Consider the following 17,725-nt stretch of genomic DNA (forward strand, 5'->3'; position numbering starts at 1 on the left):
CCTTCTCACCTAAACAAAATTAATTTTTAACTAATTAAAAAAGGCTGTTTATTTAACAAATAGTGTGCTCGCAGGGCACAGGGAAAAAAATGGATAACTGTTAGATACTGAACCTTCAGAATCTCCCCACACACRCACACTCACCGACACACAGCAGAACAAACAAACCAAAAATGCCCGAGAAAGGGAAAAACTACCCAGGACATAGTGGGAAGGAACAAAAAGGCAGATGGCTTTGTCTCAGGGAGRGGAGGAAAGTCCATGGAGGAGTTCAGAGGGGTAAAAAACAGATGRGAGCCTGGTGAACCTCCAGTGTTGGTCTCCTCCTCACTGCAGATGGACCTGGTGGATTTAGAGCCCKTTAYTTCATCTGTTCACCTTCTCCCAAGGTCTGGGCTGAGATGGGGTGTCCCTGAGGCTTCCCCACCAATCCGCGCCGACCGGCGCCCACCAAGGGTCTCATTCRGACCAAAAACCAAACYGAACYGTCCAACAAAAAACAACAGAAACTGCAGAAAAATTGCTACTACAGTCCTGGGAAACACTTCTTGCCTAACCTAACAAAAACCAGGCTAGCCTACGCAACAATGTAAACACCCATCCCAGATGCTGGAAGTAAGCGGGTGAATAAAGTCCACWCCAGAGTTCCCTTGGCTCCCGCCCCTCCCCAGGACCAATTTCTGGCATAAAGCAGACGAWCAGGAATACAGTATCATCATTAAATCACCCCAAGACACTTTTCACTTTGGATTTTTTTTTAGCTTATTCTGTAAAATGAATACTATTCAAAAGTCAACAAGAATGTTTTGGCTTCTATTCCTATTTCTCTATGGTATTTTACAAGTTTTCTATCATGAAAATCAATAATGTTTTCTGTACCATGTTTGCGCAGCACGTTTTGACCTGCAGTTCACACAGAATTGTGGATGYCGCAGATCTAATGCTTTAATCAGTTTATACCTACACTTTAACCTGTATCTGCAAAATGACCTGAATTTAGAGAGTGAAAACTTTTCTAAGGTATTTTGTGGTTTTTTTTCTATTTTTCCCTGGCTCAGAGCACATCCCTGCTTTGGCACAACCTTAGCGGAGTTAAGAGTAGACAGGACCTTCCCAAACTGCTGTTCTGCCCTAAAACCATGGAAGTAGTAGTAGACCACTACTACTTCCATAGGGGACGATTTTTTTGTTGTTGGAAGCTGTGAATAACATTAGTACTTTATMTGCTTTTAACTCAACTACAGAACAACGTATTAGTATAAAAAGCCCTAAGTACTCTATTAAACATAAAGTTTATAGTACTATGAAGTCATCACACAGCATGTTCCACAATACCCAGTAGCTTAAGTAAGAAAAAGCAGTCTTTTGCTCTCAATACCATMGTTTCTGCTGTCCCTAGACACCTCATCATATGGACTTCCTAAAAATTCACAACACTGCTCTACCATGAGTAATGGGAAAATAAATCAAGAGTTTGTCACACGAGATGTTCTTATTGCCACCACCATATATACCACTACATTGGAAGCAAGACAGTTTATGGTTTTACAAGTCAAAACCTACACCRAAGCCTCTGGTTAGTAGGAGAATCTCTGTGGAGCTCAAAGAGCAGTGAAAACTTGCAATAATAAACACCACCTTCTGCTCACCTGATCCCCAGCTGTACCCTGACAGGTACAGGCAGGTGTACCAGGACATTTGCTGTGCTGTATGCTTGCTTTTTGCTTGTGCTTTCTGGAGGTACAGATAACAGCTGCCATTGTATAGGTTAAAAGAACCTTTCATCAGGTTTACTGTGGCCACTCCAGTGTTTTCATAAGGTCCCATATGGAGAAAAACAAAATGAGCACTGTTGGCGTGGTAAGAACAAGTGGAGCTGTGGTATTCAGTGCAAGTTTGGGTATAATGACCTCTAAGCCATGCATTTTGAGAACCTAAAGAGAGCGAAGAAAGAATGGCACTAACAAACACCTAGTCCAGATCAATCTATMCTCTCAACTATAGGAAAGTAGAAGTTGTCAGGGAACTAAGTGGGATCTCATGGGAGGTACTTCTAAAAGGGTCAAACAGCACAGGAGAACTTGCTGCTTTAAGGAGATCAAAGTGCAACACTAACTAGTGCATGTAACCACTCAGAAACGCAAGAAACATCAAGAGAGCAGTTTGGGAGACACGAAACACATAAAGGAGCTCCAGTRCAACAAGGCACTATAGCAGCAGGAGCGACCAAAGGATGAACACACAGATATCACACAGAAACAYAAGGGTGGTGTTGGGAAAGCCAAAGACCAGCCAGAGATCAGAACKGCAGGGAATATTAAAGGCAACAAGGACTTCTACCACTACATCAGCAATACAAGGACAAACAAGGAAAATATGGGTTGRTGGCTGAAAGAGGGGACTGCTTGCTGATATCCTTGCAGCACCTTCCTCTACCATGTGTGAAAGGTGCTACAAACTGGCAAAAAGCTATCAAAGAAAGCAGAAAATGTCATGGAGGGGCTTCTACCATATTAAAAACATAACCAAGCATATCCATAATGCAGACAGGAGAGGGTGATGCTGCTGTCTTCCAAGGACAAAGTGACGTGACCACTACAGAATTTCCAGTAACTCACTCACTGCAATGACATAATCTCCACACACAGCATCACAGAGGAAGATCAAAGCCAAAGTCAGTGTCTCAGTATCAGTATCAATCTCCAGTGTGTATTATAAAAGCAGGAAACAAGCTAGAAACATCAACACAGCCAAAGGAGGAAGGATGCACGTGACATCTGCATGGCTGGTGTCTCCTCCAGGAACAAGGGGAATGAAGGCATTTGGAGGGGGGCTGATCTGACATGATCCTTTCCRTGAACAAGCCTCACATGCAAAGATCACCTCTCCTCCCTCCACTGCACCCCCAGCACCTCTCCTCGTCTTCCTTGTTCTTTGCCCACCCAGGTGAGCTGGGTCTTACCATTCTTGTCTGCTTGGGCTCCATCCTTGGGCACTGGGAAGCACAAGCAGTGATCTGTGCCAGCAGGGGAGCATAAACAACACCTTTGGTTGCTGCTGGCTTCCTCTGCCTGCAGTTCCTATGGTTTTTTGGTATGATTAAGTGATACAACCAAGTAGTAACAACATCTGTAGAAGAATGTCTGAAAGCAGATGCCCCTAACTAATAGTTTATTAAATACTCATCCTCACAGTGTGAAACAAAGTGGGGGTGGGGAGTGGAGGAGAGTGAGGAGATTGTGAAGACAGGTGATTTAAAAAACAATTTAAAAAAAAATAAAGAAAACAGAAACTTTAGAATAATTTATGTAAATACTCATCTCCACAGGGAGAAATAAGGRAAAAAAAGCCTCTGATGCTAAAAAATATATACAGCTCTTTTAGTACTTGCCCAGCAGGACATAGARCAAGAGTAAAATATACATTAAAAAGACTATTTATAAGACAACCTCCARCTGAAAAGAAAAGCTAACAGAACATCAGTGAACAAGATAAAAGTAGAAGTTATCCTTGCTCATAACAAAAAGCAAGGATTAAAATAATTTTGGTACTATCATAATGGTATTTGTCTCATGCTGCTGAAGTGTTCATGATACTGTAAATTATTGAGTTGTATTGGCTTATGCTTATGTTTTTCTTACGCTAGTCACCATATAATAAAAATACAGTAACAATGCACAGTTACACAGTACCTCTCAAAGAAATAAAGTATAGCAATTACCAAACTGAGAACCGGGAAGAGAGAAGATTACACTTTACCCAAATCAAAACAAAGGGAAAGGACAAGAGCCCAGTCACTTCCATTTCATTTCTACTTTGAACATACCAGTGTGCCCTGGTGAGCAAAATAAAGACTGTCATAATGAACTGGCTACTCTAATAAGCATTAAAAAAATTCCACCTGTGAATAGAACATGAACATAGTGACTAACTTTTCTCCTAGTTAAGTAACTTAAAGATTTTGCAATTGACAATTATTTAATGGAGACATTTCAATGGAAAACATTTTTAATCAAGARCTCTGGACCACAGAGAAGCTACCATGCATCAGCAGGCCTGCACAAGCCATGCATATTGTAATTCTAAGCGTAGATAAATGTGAGGTAATTCAAGATAGCTTTCTTTTAAGGAAAGCAGGATTACCTAACTCACCTTCCATAATTTGGGGCTACATYCACATGCAACCTATTGAATTTCATTGCCACTGCAACCTGAATTAAACTTCAGATGTCCAATCAGGTGAGTTGCCAGACAAGAATAGTAACTGCTTTTCATATGCCAATTATTTTGCTTATGAAGTCTAAAATGCTCGTTAGTGCATTTCAGAATTCCACTGCACTGTGACACAAAAGAACACAGACCTGAGATGAGTTTTGAGGCAGAGGTGCAACAGGATTTTAGAATACAGAGCTTTATATCAGCTGATACATGGCATCCTCTGAAGTTACATGAATATAGCATTAACACCTCTCTGGCAGGATGCATAAGACAAAAAATCTGTACTTCACTGGTTTGTCAATTAGGCCTGCAAACTCAAATCAAAATAACAGATGAACTGTGAATATTGGATTCCCCAAAGAGAATGAAATAGAGCACACACAAGAGTCTTTGCAGCTGGGGTAATCAGGGGGAGTTACATTAATTACAGATATTTGGATGGTTGAAATTTTGCTTGCAATTTTTTTTAAACCATTTTCAACTGTTCTTTAGTGTAGTAATGGAAACATTCACCTTTCACATCTTGGAAAAAAAATCAATTTTCAACACAAAATGTAGATTTAGGAATGCACAGTAACTGACAGATTCACAGCTTGCATATATCATGCTTGTTTATCTTTATGCCCAGTTTCTCTCAGATTTCTGAATAAATTTTCCAGGAGATTCCCACTATAAGACCTGGTAGCACAGCAAGCTGAGAGATCATACATTGTCAAAAAAGCACACTGGCATGAAGGTGAGCACACAGAATAGTTGACTGGGGATAGCAGGCAACCAAACTATAATCTCACAATGAACTTCAGCAACCAAGTTCCATTTTTGTTACAATCAAAACATCAAATTTCCTTCTCCCAAAGCCAACATATTTTTTTTCAGTCCATGTAATTATATAAAACTTACTAATTCATGTATTTAACATATGATATATTCCGTAACAGTAATTTTCATAGGAACTGTAACAATATTAAGTTATTTTAGTTTCTGGGTAACATCCTACATTCTCTTTGAAACTTYGTTCAGTCTTGGCAGATAAAGTATTATCCTTTTTCTCTACCAAATAGTTCTTCAAAAAATCTAAATTTCTTGCAAGTTAAATCATCTCACTGCCCTTCTATTACTATAGACATAGGAAATGTCTTTTGGGCATGGCACTGTTAGCTAAACACAAGCTGTTTGGAGCAGAGATCTTCCTCTGCCTCATTCCTTTACACTTGCTGCTGAATTCCTGATAAGCACAGTTACTAATATCTGAAGATGACCATYAAAAGACTATTTAAATTTCTGATTAATTAAACCTAGATAGCCTGGGACCACCCTTTATTGGTAGAGTACCTCACACAATTAAGTTTTCACAATTATGTGAAAATTCCCCTGCTCCCACCATGCATACAACAAACAATAACAGAAACAATAAGGAGCACATTCCTTGCTGTGCTCTAGGAAAGAAAAGCAATAGCAGACAGTGGTCAGTAAATTAAGTCTCATAGGATTTGGGATACTTCACTTAGTGTAACTTTCAGACAATACTATACATCTTACAACCCCACATGCATTTTCAGTCTGCAGTCTTGGTTAACTTGGCAAAGAGACTGCCTGGCAAGTGTGCTGACTGAGCTGGTTATGCTATCATTTCCTATCATTAAAGGAAAGTCTTCAAGTCTTAAATCTATTACTTTTCTATTCATTTTTGGGTCTGAGAGAGGAAACAAACAAACAAGTAAGGAAAACCACACCTACATCCATAAAAACCCTTTACTCTACACATGAGCTGACTTCAAAAGGAGTAAGGAACATGAAACACTGAAAAAACTCAGCATTTGGCAATACAGCAGTGCAGCGAGATGCCTGAAGGGGGGACTTTGGGTCTCAGAAGTAGTAAAGATGTTTCAGGATTTAGTTTCAAATAATGATCACCAGCTCTAACAAAAGTAGTACCCACGATCTTTTTCCCACCCTTCCTGTCCCCATATGATAGAGGACACCCATGACTTCACATGCAAGTATRACCAGCAGGATGTCATACAGTCATTCCCTTTCTCCTTTTGTGTTAGTTTTTTCTTGTATCAGTGAACAGTCAACCCTATCCTCTCCAATGTCATTGAGTCACTGGCAATGGATTGATCAAGAGGCCCACATGACAGCAAAGATACAGCAGTTGGCTACCTTTTTTCTTCATGCAAGCTATCACTCAACATGAAACTGCACCCACAGTACTCATCAGCTTGTGATGCTTCATATGTCTTAATTAATCCAACAGGCATAACCCTTCTGAGATGTGTCTTGCAYCCTTCTGGGCTGCAAGCACAACCTTCAGCAGTGCTCAGGAAATAACAGCTGTATCTCCTTAGGTACATCTCACACGACTTTGCATCATGCCTTGTAGGTTAGGTCCTTACTGGGTCTGGAGTCASATCCAGACCTCTTTCTGAAGAATATCCTATTATGTATGGCACTATAAAGCAACTAATGATTTGTACAACTATGATTCTAACACTTCAYTAACACTCCTTTAGTGATGCCTATTCCAAGATGAAGTAACCCAACGGAAAATACATTCGCGCTGTCCATGTGCAACTTGTTTCCCCAAATCAGTCATGCTAAACRTTAAGTAATTCAGAAAAAAGTAAGTAATTGAATGAAGCAGAAATTCACAAATGACAATAGCAAATACCAGAAGCGCTCTTCTTTCTACTAATACAAAGAATGTACCCAAGCTGAATGAATCACCGCAAAACAGTTCCCCATACAGTCATGGAGCAAGCTTTGTTACTGAGACTATTCTCAASTGAACATGAATAGTATTTTTGGAAATCTTTAAAAATAAAAGATTTATGTCACTATTACCCAGGCTGAGGTAAAACAYGTTTATGTATATAACAACAAAAGGATGGATGGCATTCTTCAGATATGAGACAACAAGGTAATTTGGCTGGCTATGAAAGACACAGAACAATACTGGCTTGTTAAAGGGTCTTTTCATTTTAATAATTTCTTTTCATAGTCATGATAAGGGACTGGAACGGAGACAGATCAAGAAGAATTAGGTGGAGAATTCAGAGTACGATATATAATCTTCCAGTAATGATTTGAGAGGACAAAATGCAGGCAATGGAACAGATGAGACTGCAGCTCTACAAACAAAAAGACTGATGAAAATTAGTGGTTCATCATTCTGTGCATTTCAAGATTGATTAAGGGACATAAGTCCCACATTTATATCTCCTTTTAACAAAAGCTTACAGCCCAACTCAGCAAATACTTGAGAAAGTGCAACTTAACAKATCTACGCTGGACGTATTTACCAAWTTTCAGAAACTGGGCCATATTCYGCAATGGCCAGCAGGACTTTCAAACTTCACATTGAAGTCAATCAACACCATCCATCCTAAATTCTTAATAGTAGCCACCAGATAATAAATTCTCCAACCAGTCCCTATTACCAATAAATTAATCCACCTTCCACATATTTTTACAATGAGAAATGTTACTTCCAGGATAGTTTTTGGCACAGACAAAGAATGAAGATTTTTCTACTGCTGAAGTACCCCACCTTCAGCCTCATGGGGAGGGACCACCTTCTTCACATCCTTTTTGAAACTGGTAACTGACAGACGAAGATTTTACTGCAGCCCAAAAGATCTAAAGCTGTAGGTCACTGGAGGATATTAAATGATAAGCAAATTCACATTTCTGAAGTAATTCTCCCAATTTATTAGCAATGCTAGCTCCTGTTCCACAGTAGGGGAGATAATAATGAAGMCTTGTTAAAGGGCAATGCGATATCTTTCATGTAATGTCTTTTTTTCATTTGTGATGAAGTCATTACAGCAGCACTGTGTCTTCCTGAAGCCTCAAACAATAGACTGCATTAAATCTCCTGTGCAAAATTAAGGACAGTAATTCACTGGAAAAATAAGCATGTGTTCTTGCTAACTCTGATGGCCTTCTAAAAATCATTAAACTACTTTAAATTGGCAACAATAAAACAATGCAAAACTGTTTAAACTTTTTCCAAAGCAAAGAGAAAATTAAYTTCCTTTGTAAATACTTCTTTCTTCCAAATCTGCCTAGTATTCTCTAGCTCATAAGACATGTCTTCCTTATGGACTGCCTAAATCCCATAATCCCATTCTCCTACAATGRTCTAATTTGAACTCAGTGTCTTTTAAATCTGGGTTGGTAAAGGTTTATCTTCACTGCATCGAAGTTCCAGTGTCCTGCTCACCTCTTCTCCAATCACAGGCTCCAARGATCTGGTGCATGGGGTAAAGCTGAAATGTCAGCTCCAATTTCCTTTCAGACTCAGCTAGAGACTTTGCTGCTTTGCAGCTGGGGATAGGTCACACAGTTTCATTCTCCCAGAGCTACCCTAAATTCTCAGCTTACTACACTTTCTTTGCCTATTCCTTCTGTTGTATCACATGTTAAATTCACCTTCACCTGCTCCACATAAGTAACACCTGTGCTGTGTAAGGACTGAGACACTACTACTCTTTAAGAATACTTCTTAAAAACTTTTCAGCAGTTATCAGCCCAGATTTAGACAGAGCAYCCAAACACCGTGAAAGACACAGAGGAATCACGAAACAAAACAAAACAATTAACACAGAAAGATCTTGGAGCTTATCTACAAATGGTAGAGAAGAACCTTACATTATACTTCACCTCTTTTGCAAAAGACTGAAGTCTCCAGAAAGAAAACAAGAATCAACAAGGGACAATGATGGATTGATTGCCTGGTTTGGTGTCCAGACACAGCAGGAAATGCTGGTATCTGCTCTGTYCTGGTTCTCATCTACACCATGGGTGACTTCTACTACCACCACATATAGCCAAGACACAATACCTGGTGAAGACCAAGTTGCCCAACCAAGAGCAGTACAGGGAAGATTAATTTCTCATTAATGAAATGTACATGGTAGATGGTGCCTATTTCACCACAGCCATATGCCACAAAAAGTAAGTGAAAAAGTAATTTAAGATTAAAAGTTGGTGTTGTTTCTGTAAAAACTTTGTTTTTTCCAATTGTACTTCCATTTTGGTGGTGAAGGTATGAAAGGGAAAGGGAATGTTCCTTCTTTCTGAGTTTTTTTACTTCCAATTGTCAAGTTATTACAATGATCATTGTTCACTTTACCAAGAATGCTAAGCTGGTATTTTCTACTTCCTGCGTAAATAGGTCAAGAGGAGGACCAGCTGGGTGTGCAACACAGTCCTGCATTCATGAATGTCCAAACAATAGCCAAATTCCATCACCAAGGTCCTRTCTGTGAAGCCCACCTTGGAGGCCACAAATCACAAGGAAGAGTTAACCAAGGCACAACTACAGAGAAAACACCTTTTCTGGATAACATATTSATGTGTCCTGCAGAAAAGGACTACAATATTCAATATTCCTACAGGAACAGGCAAATATGCTTTAAAAAATTCTTCAAAATCACAAACATGTTTATTTGAAATATGGGCTCAGACTTAAGCAGGAGACAACTCAAAGYAGTCCTGTAGCCCTTCTAAGACAATAGCACTCTAAAGCCTCATGGGCAAAGCAATGACAACCCGGTGTTCTCTGGTCTGATAGACAGATCAGTGCTCGCCATCCTGGCCGAGAGCCACTGGTCCCCCAGACCCTGTTGCTTTCACTCCCCCAAAACTGACACCACCTTCATGATTCTCCAATCACAGATAAAMCCCTTTTTTCATGACCCTTGAGCCACGTTTCACTTTTGTCCTTGAAGTAAACCTAAAGCCAACAGCTGATACCAAGCAGGAACAGAAAAAACCCAAAYGTCTTCCTCCAGGTTTTGGAAGAGTTTGTCTGGGGTTCAGTGTCCTGATGAAGCTTTGGCCACTACGCCCAGAAGACTCAAAATACCATCTTAGTTCCCAAATTTCCAAGTAGAAGTCACATCTCCCAGTACACACCTATGACTGTGATGGAGGTGCAACTCCAGCAACTCTGGGTGCTGTAACACAGACAGACACCAATTCAAATCCCTACTATTTGGATCACTTCAGTTCCTACTCCATGCTTCCCAGTTACAATATTCATCTTCCCAAACAGCTCCATGTGCTGATTTTGATAATCACATCCTTCAAACACTTGTCCCTGTTTTGTACACCAACATCTACATATTCAAAGCAGTCTCCAAAGTACATGCCAAACATCTGCTTCAACCAGCTCTCTTTAGAGTTTAAGCTGTTTGCTGGAAAATTGCCATCCTAAYGGCCAGCTCCTGTGTTAGTGAACTGGAGAATTCATTTTGTATTTATTGATTGTTCCCTAATGAAGAATCATAAAGGTGCCAGAGACTCTTGACCAGACACTACTTAATTAGTACTAAAGTGCATAAAATTCCAAATCAAACGACCTCTTTGTCCAATGGCTCAGTCACTGGGGAAAAAATTACATCATTTTCTGCTTATACAGAAGTCCATAAAATTTTATTAAAAAATGCTAAGGAAATTAAAAAAATATATAGAGCATTCATTTCCTTCCAGTTCCTAAGACACTAAATAGGTCTTCCAGAATCAAATCACACTTTGCTAAAGGAGGCTTTCTTCATAAAGGATACGTGTATGTATCAAGCACAGAATTTATTTTAAACTGAAAAAAAGCAAATACCAATGGAACTTTTGTCTTCTGAACACGATAGAGAAACATTTCTATTACATACAAAGATATAATSCAAAGCATCCAGAAGGTATTAAAAACGTGTCTGTCCTTTCATCATTGTGGCTCATGCAATAGTTCAACTTTTACGCTCCCACAAACTGCCTTGTATTGGAGTAATATCTCAGGGTACTCGCTCTCAAGAAGGCAAGGGTGAGCAAGAACTCGATTAAATGTCAACCTTTTTTTCCCTCTCAAACTTAAAGCTTCAAACACACTCTGAATAACTGGTATTTCCTTGCAAGTGTTTCAAATTAAGTCATCCTGAAAGTTAATTCCCTCTCTTCTGTATCATTCAAATTCTCAAATTAGTAACTGAGAAAATAGCAGAAAGGAAAAAAGGCAAGTAACAGAATGAGGCAAAAGGCAAGAGCATTGCTACCTCTATTAGGCTGCTTGTTGAAGGCATCTGTCTTCAGATTAGCAAGGTGGCTTGGATCCTTTGGGATAACTTAAGATGTACACAAGGAAACAAACTTTCATGATAACGAAAACCCATTTAATACAGATGCCCTTGCTGTAATCTGCAATCACTGATACCATATGTACAAGAAAATACCCTCCCATGTTCCTAAAAACTATCACTCCAATGCCAAGTTCTGCAAAAAAATTCAAAAGCCTTTTCATGATCTGTCCTGTATTCAGCTGGTGATGTGACACCAGCTTAAACCATCTGAGGCTTCTAGACCTCTTATCTTAATGATAAACAAGTATATTTCACCAGGGAGAAAGCAGGTTACCASAAACAGAAACCAGAGTAGGACAAACACAGCACAGATGAAACAATCATAATAAGGCAAATATCCCCAGAAGGCAGAATAGCAAATATATATATGCATGTAGGTATGTGTGTATAGACATCCCAGACATATTCCTTTTCTCTTATTTTTATTAAAACAGCACCTTTTTCAATGGCTGCAAAAATGACACCAACAGCATTTCAGCTATCCCAGATTATTTCAGTAAGTCTTCTGCAGAGTCTTGTTCTGTGCTCCCAGAAGAACAGACTAGATGGTAACCAATACAACTCCCTAGAAAATACGCTCCAGAACAGTGCAAATAAACAAAAAACATAGAAAAGAAAATGGGAGGGACAGCTAACCACAGAGAATCTGGGGAAGGGTCACCAGAGTGARGTCACACAAACCTCTGCTTACCCCTTGCTCGGATTCCAGCAGCTCTGTTTTGACTCTGACTGCCGGCATCCCATCAAGCATTAACATTCTGTTCTCCAAGGCGCTGATGTCCTAAGGCAAAACGGGAAAAGGTTAATCAAAAAACTATGAAAAAAGCACTTGTTTCAACTCACTGGTGTAAGTTCTATGACACTGTAGAAGTAAGCTTCTTTTAGCAGAAATTAAGTTAACGAGTAGGATAGAATAGTAATTTTGAGGAGTAGCTGCCAAATTACTACTTCTGTTAAAACAGTAAATTATACTTTCAGTTATCCTTAARAGAGAACTAAGACTTTGTAAGCAAYGAGGGAAAATCATCTCCAAYTACTATTTTGTAATTTGAAATWAWTCACACAGGTTACATGTATATGAATTCGTGGCTTTAGAACTCAAAAGGAGARCAGTGGTGTCAAAAAGTTGGAAAGTTTTAGCAGTATATTTAGGTATAGCTGATTTCCGCCAAAACATTTGTACTTTTGGTAGAGAAAGAACAGACTTGTATGGAGAGAAGTTAAAGTGAAGGCCTGTACACACAYGCATTATAAATTAGCACACATCTACAACTCCTCAAATTTCTTATCACTGCCTTATAAAGTTATCAGCATTTGTCAATGAAAATCTCCCCACACCTCTAAAACAAGAGAGATAAAAAAGCAAGTTAAAAATAAGCATTGTCCATGCAGTTATAGGCTATATATACCAAGAGCTTCAACCTGAAGAAGGATTTGCAGAATGGTGCTTCCTTAAATCAACATTCCCTCTGTGAAACTCTCATCCTGCTGTTGCTGAAGCAGTTTATGAAGACATACAAAACAATCTCTTGTGCCTTCAATTCAAACAGTACCTCAACCTAAATCAATTTTCTACTCCAGCCAGGGCTCAAGGCTGGTGTTTGGAAGCAAGGATCTTTKGCTGCCATTTAGTTTGGACAACACAGGTAGAATAAAAACCATTATATTCTTCACGCTAGAATGTGACCTTAGAAATCCAGACATCTTGGTCAGTGGTACAGAAATGCAGAGACATCACAGCTGTTTTTCAAGTAACGTAACTGGAGCACATATCACTTGTGACTAATTCAGAGTCAGTTATTAATCTGCAGCCCTGCCTGGAAGGCCAGGCTCTAGACTGGAAACTYGTCTCTGCTCTGGTACCTTGTGGCCCTCAGTAACTGCATCAAAATGGAAAAAAAAACATTTTCCCTGTGTTTCACAAGCAGCAGATCTGTTCAGCACTGAGTGGGGCCATCATTCATAAGGAATGCATTCACAGCCCTTTTTCTTATCATGGCTACTTCAGTAGAATTTTAAGGAAAATTCCTAACAGTGGAATTCTGTCCTAACCGAGCTTCCAAAACACATTTTAAAAACTTAAATTACTTTAAACATTTTTTTTTTTTATTCTGAATGACACACCTCATCCCAAGACCTCAACTTTCTGCGATATCAATACTGCAGAAACTGTTTCTTTTTGTATACTTTATTATAAATTAAAAAACATGCTGAAAAGCAGGGAAACTGATATGCTCATGCTCCARCATGGTGCCACAAGCAGAGCAAATGACCTACTTAAAATCCCTGTCACTCTCACTTTGGACCCTGTGTTTTAGCACACAGAGCTGTGGTTACTTACTACATGACATCCAGAAACTGGATGATGAAGCAGGTAAGCAAGTGCAATCTCTATTTCTTTCCTTTAAAAGTAGATTTACATCATCCATAGAAAGTTCTAAATGCTTAGTTATAAAATTTCAGATCAAACAAGTTATTTTCAGCAGGATGCCTSTGCACTCAAACATGTGAGAATGAAAACCAGTCAAGCTATTGAGATGTCCCAGTCCATGCTATGCCCCTGCTGTGCATCTACTGTACTTTTTAAGCTTGACACAATAAGAAAGGGAAGAAAAACAAGTTCTTCCTATGTTTGATGAGCAAATTATCTTGTGCACCTTGATCTTTATTCAGTGTTTGAGGCATGAGGTGGGAAAAAAAGCAGTAAGGRTCTCTGATGCCACAAAGAAGCTGGATGAAATTGTGCCTGGCTTTACATCCTTCTTTCCAGCAAGGGCAGTGCACTGTTTATTTATTAGCAACAGATCTCAGGTGTCACTGAGCCCCATCAGTTTGGATGTGGTTCGGGGTGAAGACAGTGCAGGAGCCAGCATGGCATTCCTGGCTCCCCCAGTGCCTATTTTACAAGTTGAGAGGTCCCTCAGCTTTCTTGATTTATAGGCAGCACAGCTGAATTTTACAGCARGATCAGGAATACACCATCATCAAACATCCCTGAGGCTGTTTAGCTCATAGACAAAGAAGGATGAGCTGCTACTGCATGGTGTCCCTGAGGAAGTTTTACCCTCCTGAGCAAAGGGACTTACACAGCCTGGCTTACACTGGAGGCACAGGCAGAAAGAGGGGGGAAGACAAAGCGCCACGGAGKAAAGGCAGGTTTAATGAACTGTTAGAATCTGATTAGAGGCTAATGTCCCTTTTAGTGCTTTGTACCAATTTACAGCTGATATACTTGAACCATTTTTCCCCACTGGCTGTGATAAACTCATTAGTTTTAAAAATGCAAGCTAACCAGAGCCTTTGAAGTTTAAAACTGATAAATCATGAAAACCTGACTAGTTCATGTACCATTTAACACATTTACATTTAACTAAATTTTCATAGTGTTCGTTTCCCCTTTTGTTCACTAAAARTCTTATTTCTTAAAAGCAGCCTTTTGAGTGTTGGTCTGAAGAGCAAATGCTCTGGCAGCAAATGGCTCCAGCTTTCTGGGTAATTTAYAATTCAGAGGAGCAATAATCACAGGAGTAAATTCTTTCCAAACTATTTGATCTCTGCTGCATTTATGACTTGAAGTACATTGTGYGACATATCCTGGGGGGCCACTGCCAAGTAGATCCAGTCTGTGTGCGATCAGGGGATAACACATTCAGCCCAAAGCCCCCCAGAGAGCTGATCCCTCCAAACAGCGCTCTCCTACCATAACCAGTGCTTGCACTACAGTATGTTCAAAGCCATGCAGCAAACCAGACATAATTGTCGAGGTTTGCATACAGTGGGCTGTCACCTAAAGCAAAGGAGCTTGAGTTACTCCTGCAGGGGCTGGAGGTATGAATTGAGCTCTTCTGGGAGCCTCCAAGGTCAGACAAGCAGATGGAGCATCCACACCAGAGTGATGCCAGTCTGCTCCAGTGCCCACACTAACTGATGACACCCATGAGACYCACCCGCAGAGACTGCTGATGTGATGTATTGAGTCAATGCATTATTCAGGCCACTCAATTCTCCTCATCAACTGTGTAGCTAACTTCCAGACACCAAAATTGCTCAGGTGGATGGATCTTAATTCATGTGACAGTCCTTCTTTCTCTGGTCTCCCACCTCAGCCCTCCTAGTGGACTCCCTTCCCACCTCTGTAAAATGCATGGCAGATGTAGGTCCTAAACTGCGCCCATAATCAAGCCAAACACTRCATGACCTTACCAAAACATCTGTTCTCTTGGATGAGCAACTCATCCGAAAAGAGATAATGCTCTCCTTCTCAGTGCCATCCACCAGAACCTTCCACTAATCACTTTTGGACATTTATTCCCTTAAAATAATAATTAAAAACACAAATCATACCCAGGTCCGTATGGGCAACTGCTATTAATGTAGTTGTTACACAGGACAGATAAGCTTACAAGCTCTTCTGAGAAGCGGTGGCAATCAGTTTAATAACCAGACTCTCCCCGCTCCTAAAAGGCCTACGTTTTCAACACAGCACTGCTACAACCATCACTGGCATTTTCCTTGTGAGGATGACTTTCCATTGCAACTTTTAATCAAATTATCTTCAGCTACTTCAAAAGAAGAAGAAACACCCAAAAACTCATTACCTCATCCTGATACAAAACCCCTCAACATCCCTCATGTTTATTTTATTATGAATTATATTATTATGACATTTGCCACCCACAAGAAGGGCTAAGGTCTTGTAACAAGTTTTTCATTGGCCAAGCCRTAGATTTTGAGAATCACACTGCAAGCTTTTAACAGCCATGGGGACCTGATGCCACAACTGATCTCCATGGTTCTGAGACACCACCATAGACACCCCTAAACCCTCTTTATAATTTCTTCTAAGCACAAGATGACAGTAAGCAGATACCCCCACCCCACATCACAGCTGTTTCTCCCACTCTCCAAGATTTTCACATCTAGCTGCTCAGTACTAAAACATGACAGGCCCTACCCCAGGCAACTCCAGGAAGAAAGCAGTGAGGTCAGTCTTCTGAGCACCCAGAATTTCCTGCATGGATTGACATTTACACTCGTGAACACAATCAATACACAGAGGCAAGGCAGATGATGCTCGTTACTGCTGTCACTAACGAAAGGCACATGTTTAGTCTCATGGAAGAGTTGCACACTGGTAAGACAAAGACACCAATGGTTCTGCCTTTTCCATGGTGACCTAAAAGGTTCAGCTGACAATTCAGTCTTCAAAACTCTGGTGGACTTGACCTTCCTTAGCCATCTACGGAGATGCCCACTCAAGCCACTGCCGCACTCCTCCCCACCTCAACTGCACATGGGAAGAGCAGAATATAGAGAAGTTTAGGGGTTGAGATAAAGACAAGATGATCACTTATGAGGTATCAACACAGGCAAAATGGACGATGTGGGGAAAATTATTTTATTACCATCCAAGAGTTGGATGGTGAGAAAYGAAGATTAAAACTAAGCACTTCAACCCCCATCTCCCTTCTGCCCAGGCCCAACATCATTCCAACTCTTCCTTTACTTTTCTTACAAACTTAACTTCCAACATCACACACTTTGATTTTGAGAAATGAAGTATCAGTTGTGGGAATCACAACTCAATTTCAAATTCAGYATCCAAGAGACAGTAGAAAGTTTCAAGTTTAAGGAGAGTACATTCGAACAGCTAAAAAAAATGAACAACCTTCAGCCAAGTCCTTCTGTCCCAAATCTAAGACATAAATTTTTCCCTGCCTCATCTTCTAGTTCTTTTTACACAAGTTWTCTGTACATGCAATAATTTCTTAATTTATCATTATATATTCTTGGAGTAATTTTTGTTATAATAATGTTCTTGATAGTTCATAAATTTGCAAGTGTTGCTCTTTTACAGACATCTTAGAAACATCACTGAACTAACCAGAAGTAGCCTAAGTCAGTTATGYGTCCTATAAATAAGATTACCTTTTTGATTTTTCTGAGCATGTATACCCAAATTCATATTATTCACTTACATTACTACAGTGAAGTTATTCATCAGTCAAAGCAAGAGACAGCATAACACACCAGGGCAAAAAATGTGAAGTGACCCACTTGAGGTAAAGCAGAAACTTTTAAGGATATGACTAGGTAAGTTTTCCAAAGTGTGAAGTTTTTTTTCCTCTTAGTTTCAAGGGATAATAGAATAATGAAAGATTATCACCTCTTGTCAAATATAACAATCTCCATATGGAGAGGAGGCCAAGGAAAATTGTCCACTAACTCAGTTTTCTGAAGACCTTTATATACCATACAATGAGATTTGTTCTTCACTTAAAGGCAGTTGTCTCTAGGATGAAACATACCAGTTAAAGAAACTATATTCATGTGGCAAGAAGGTAATCCCTTAACTGGGAGTTCTGCCAGAG

At 39.8% G+C, this 17,725-nt stretch overlaps 1 protein-coding gene across 4 annotated transcripts in view; it reads right to left on the minus strand.

The window, feature by feature from the left end:
• Window positions 1-17,725, minus strand: part of KLF12 (KLF transcription factor 12) — a 236,031-nt gene that overhangs the window by 134,876 nt on the left and 83,430 nt on the right. For 3 of the 4 annotated variants that reach the window (XM_057366473.1, XM_057366471.1, XM_057366472.1), the window contains exon 3: window positions 12,046-12,135. In XM_057366473.1, coding sequence (XP_057222456.1) covers window positions 12,046-12,135 — 90 coding nt within the window. Of the gene's footprint in view, window positions 1-12,035; window positions 12,136-17,725 lie in introns of those variants that run through there. The other variant, XM_057366474.1, reaches the window with a different exon arrangement.

Source organism: Malurus melanocephalus, unplaced genomic scaffold (genome assembly GCF_030028575.1).
Source record: "Malurus melanocephalus ecotype Western Australia unplaced genomic scaffold, MMel_1.1 scaffold_66, whole genome shotgun sequence".
In the NCBI taxonomy this organism is placed as follows: Eukaryota; Metazoa; Chordata; class Aves; order Passeriformes; family Maluridae; genus Malurus; species Malurus melanocephalus.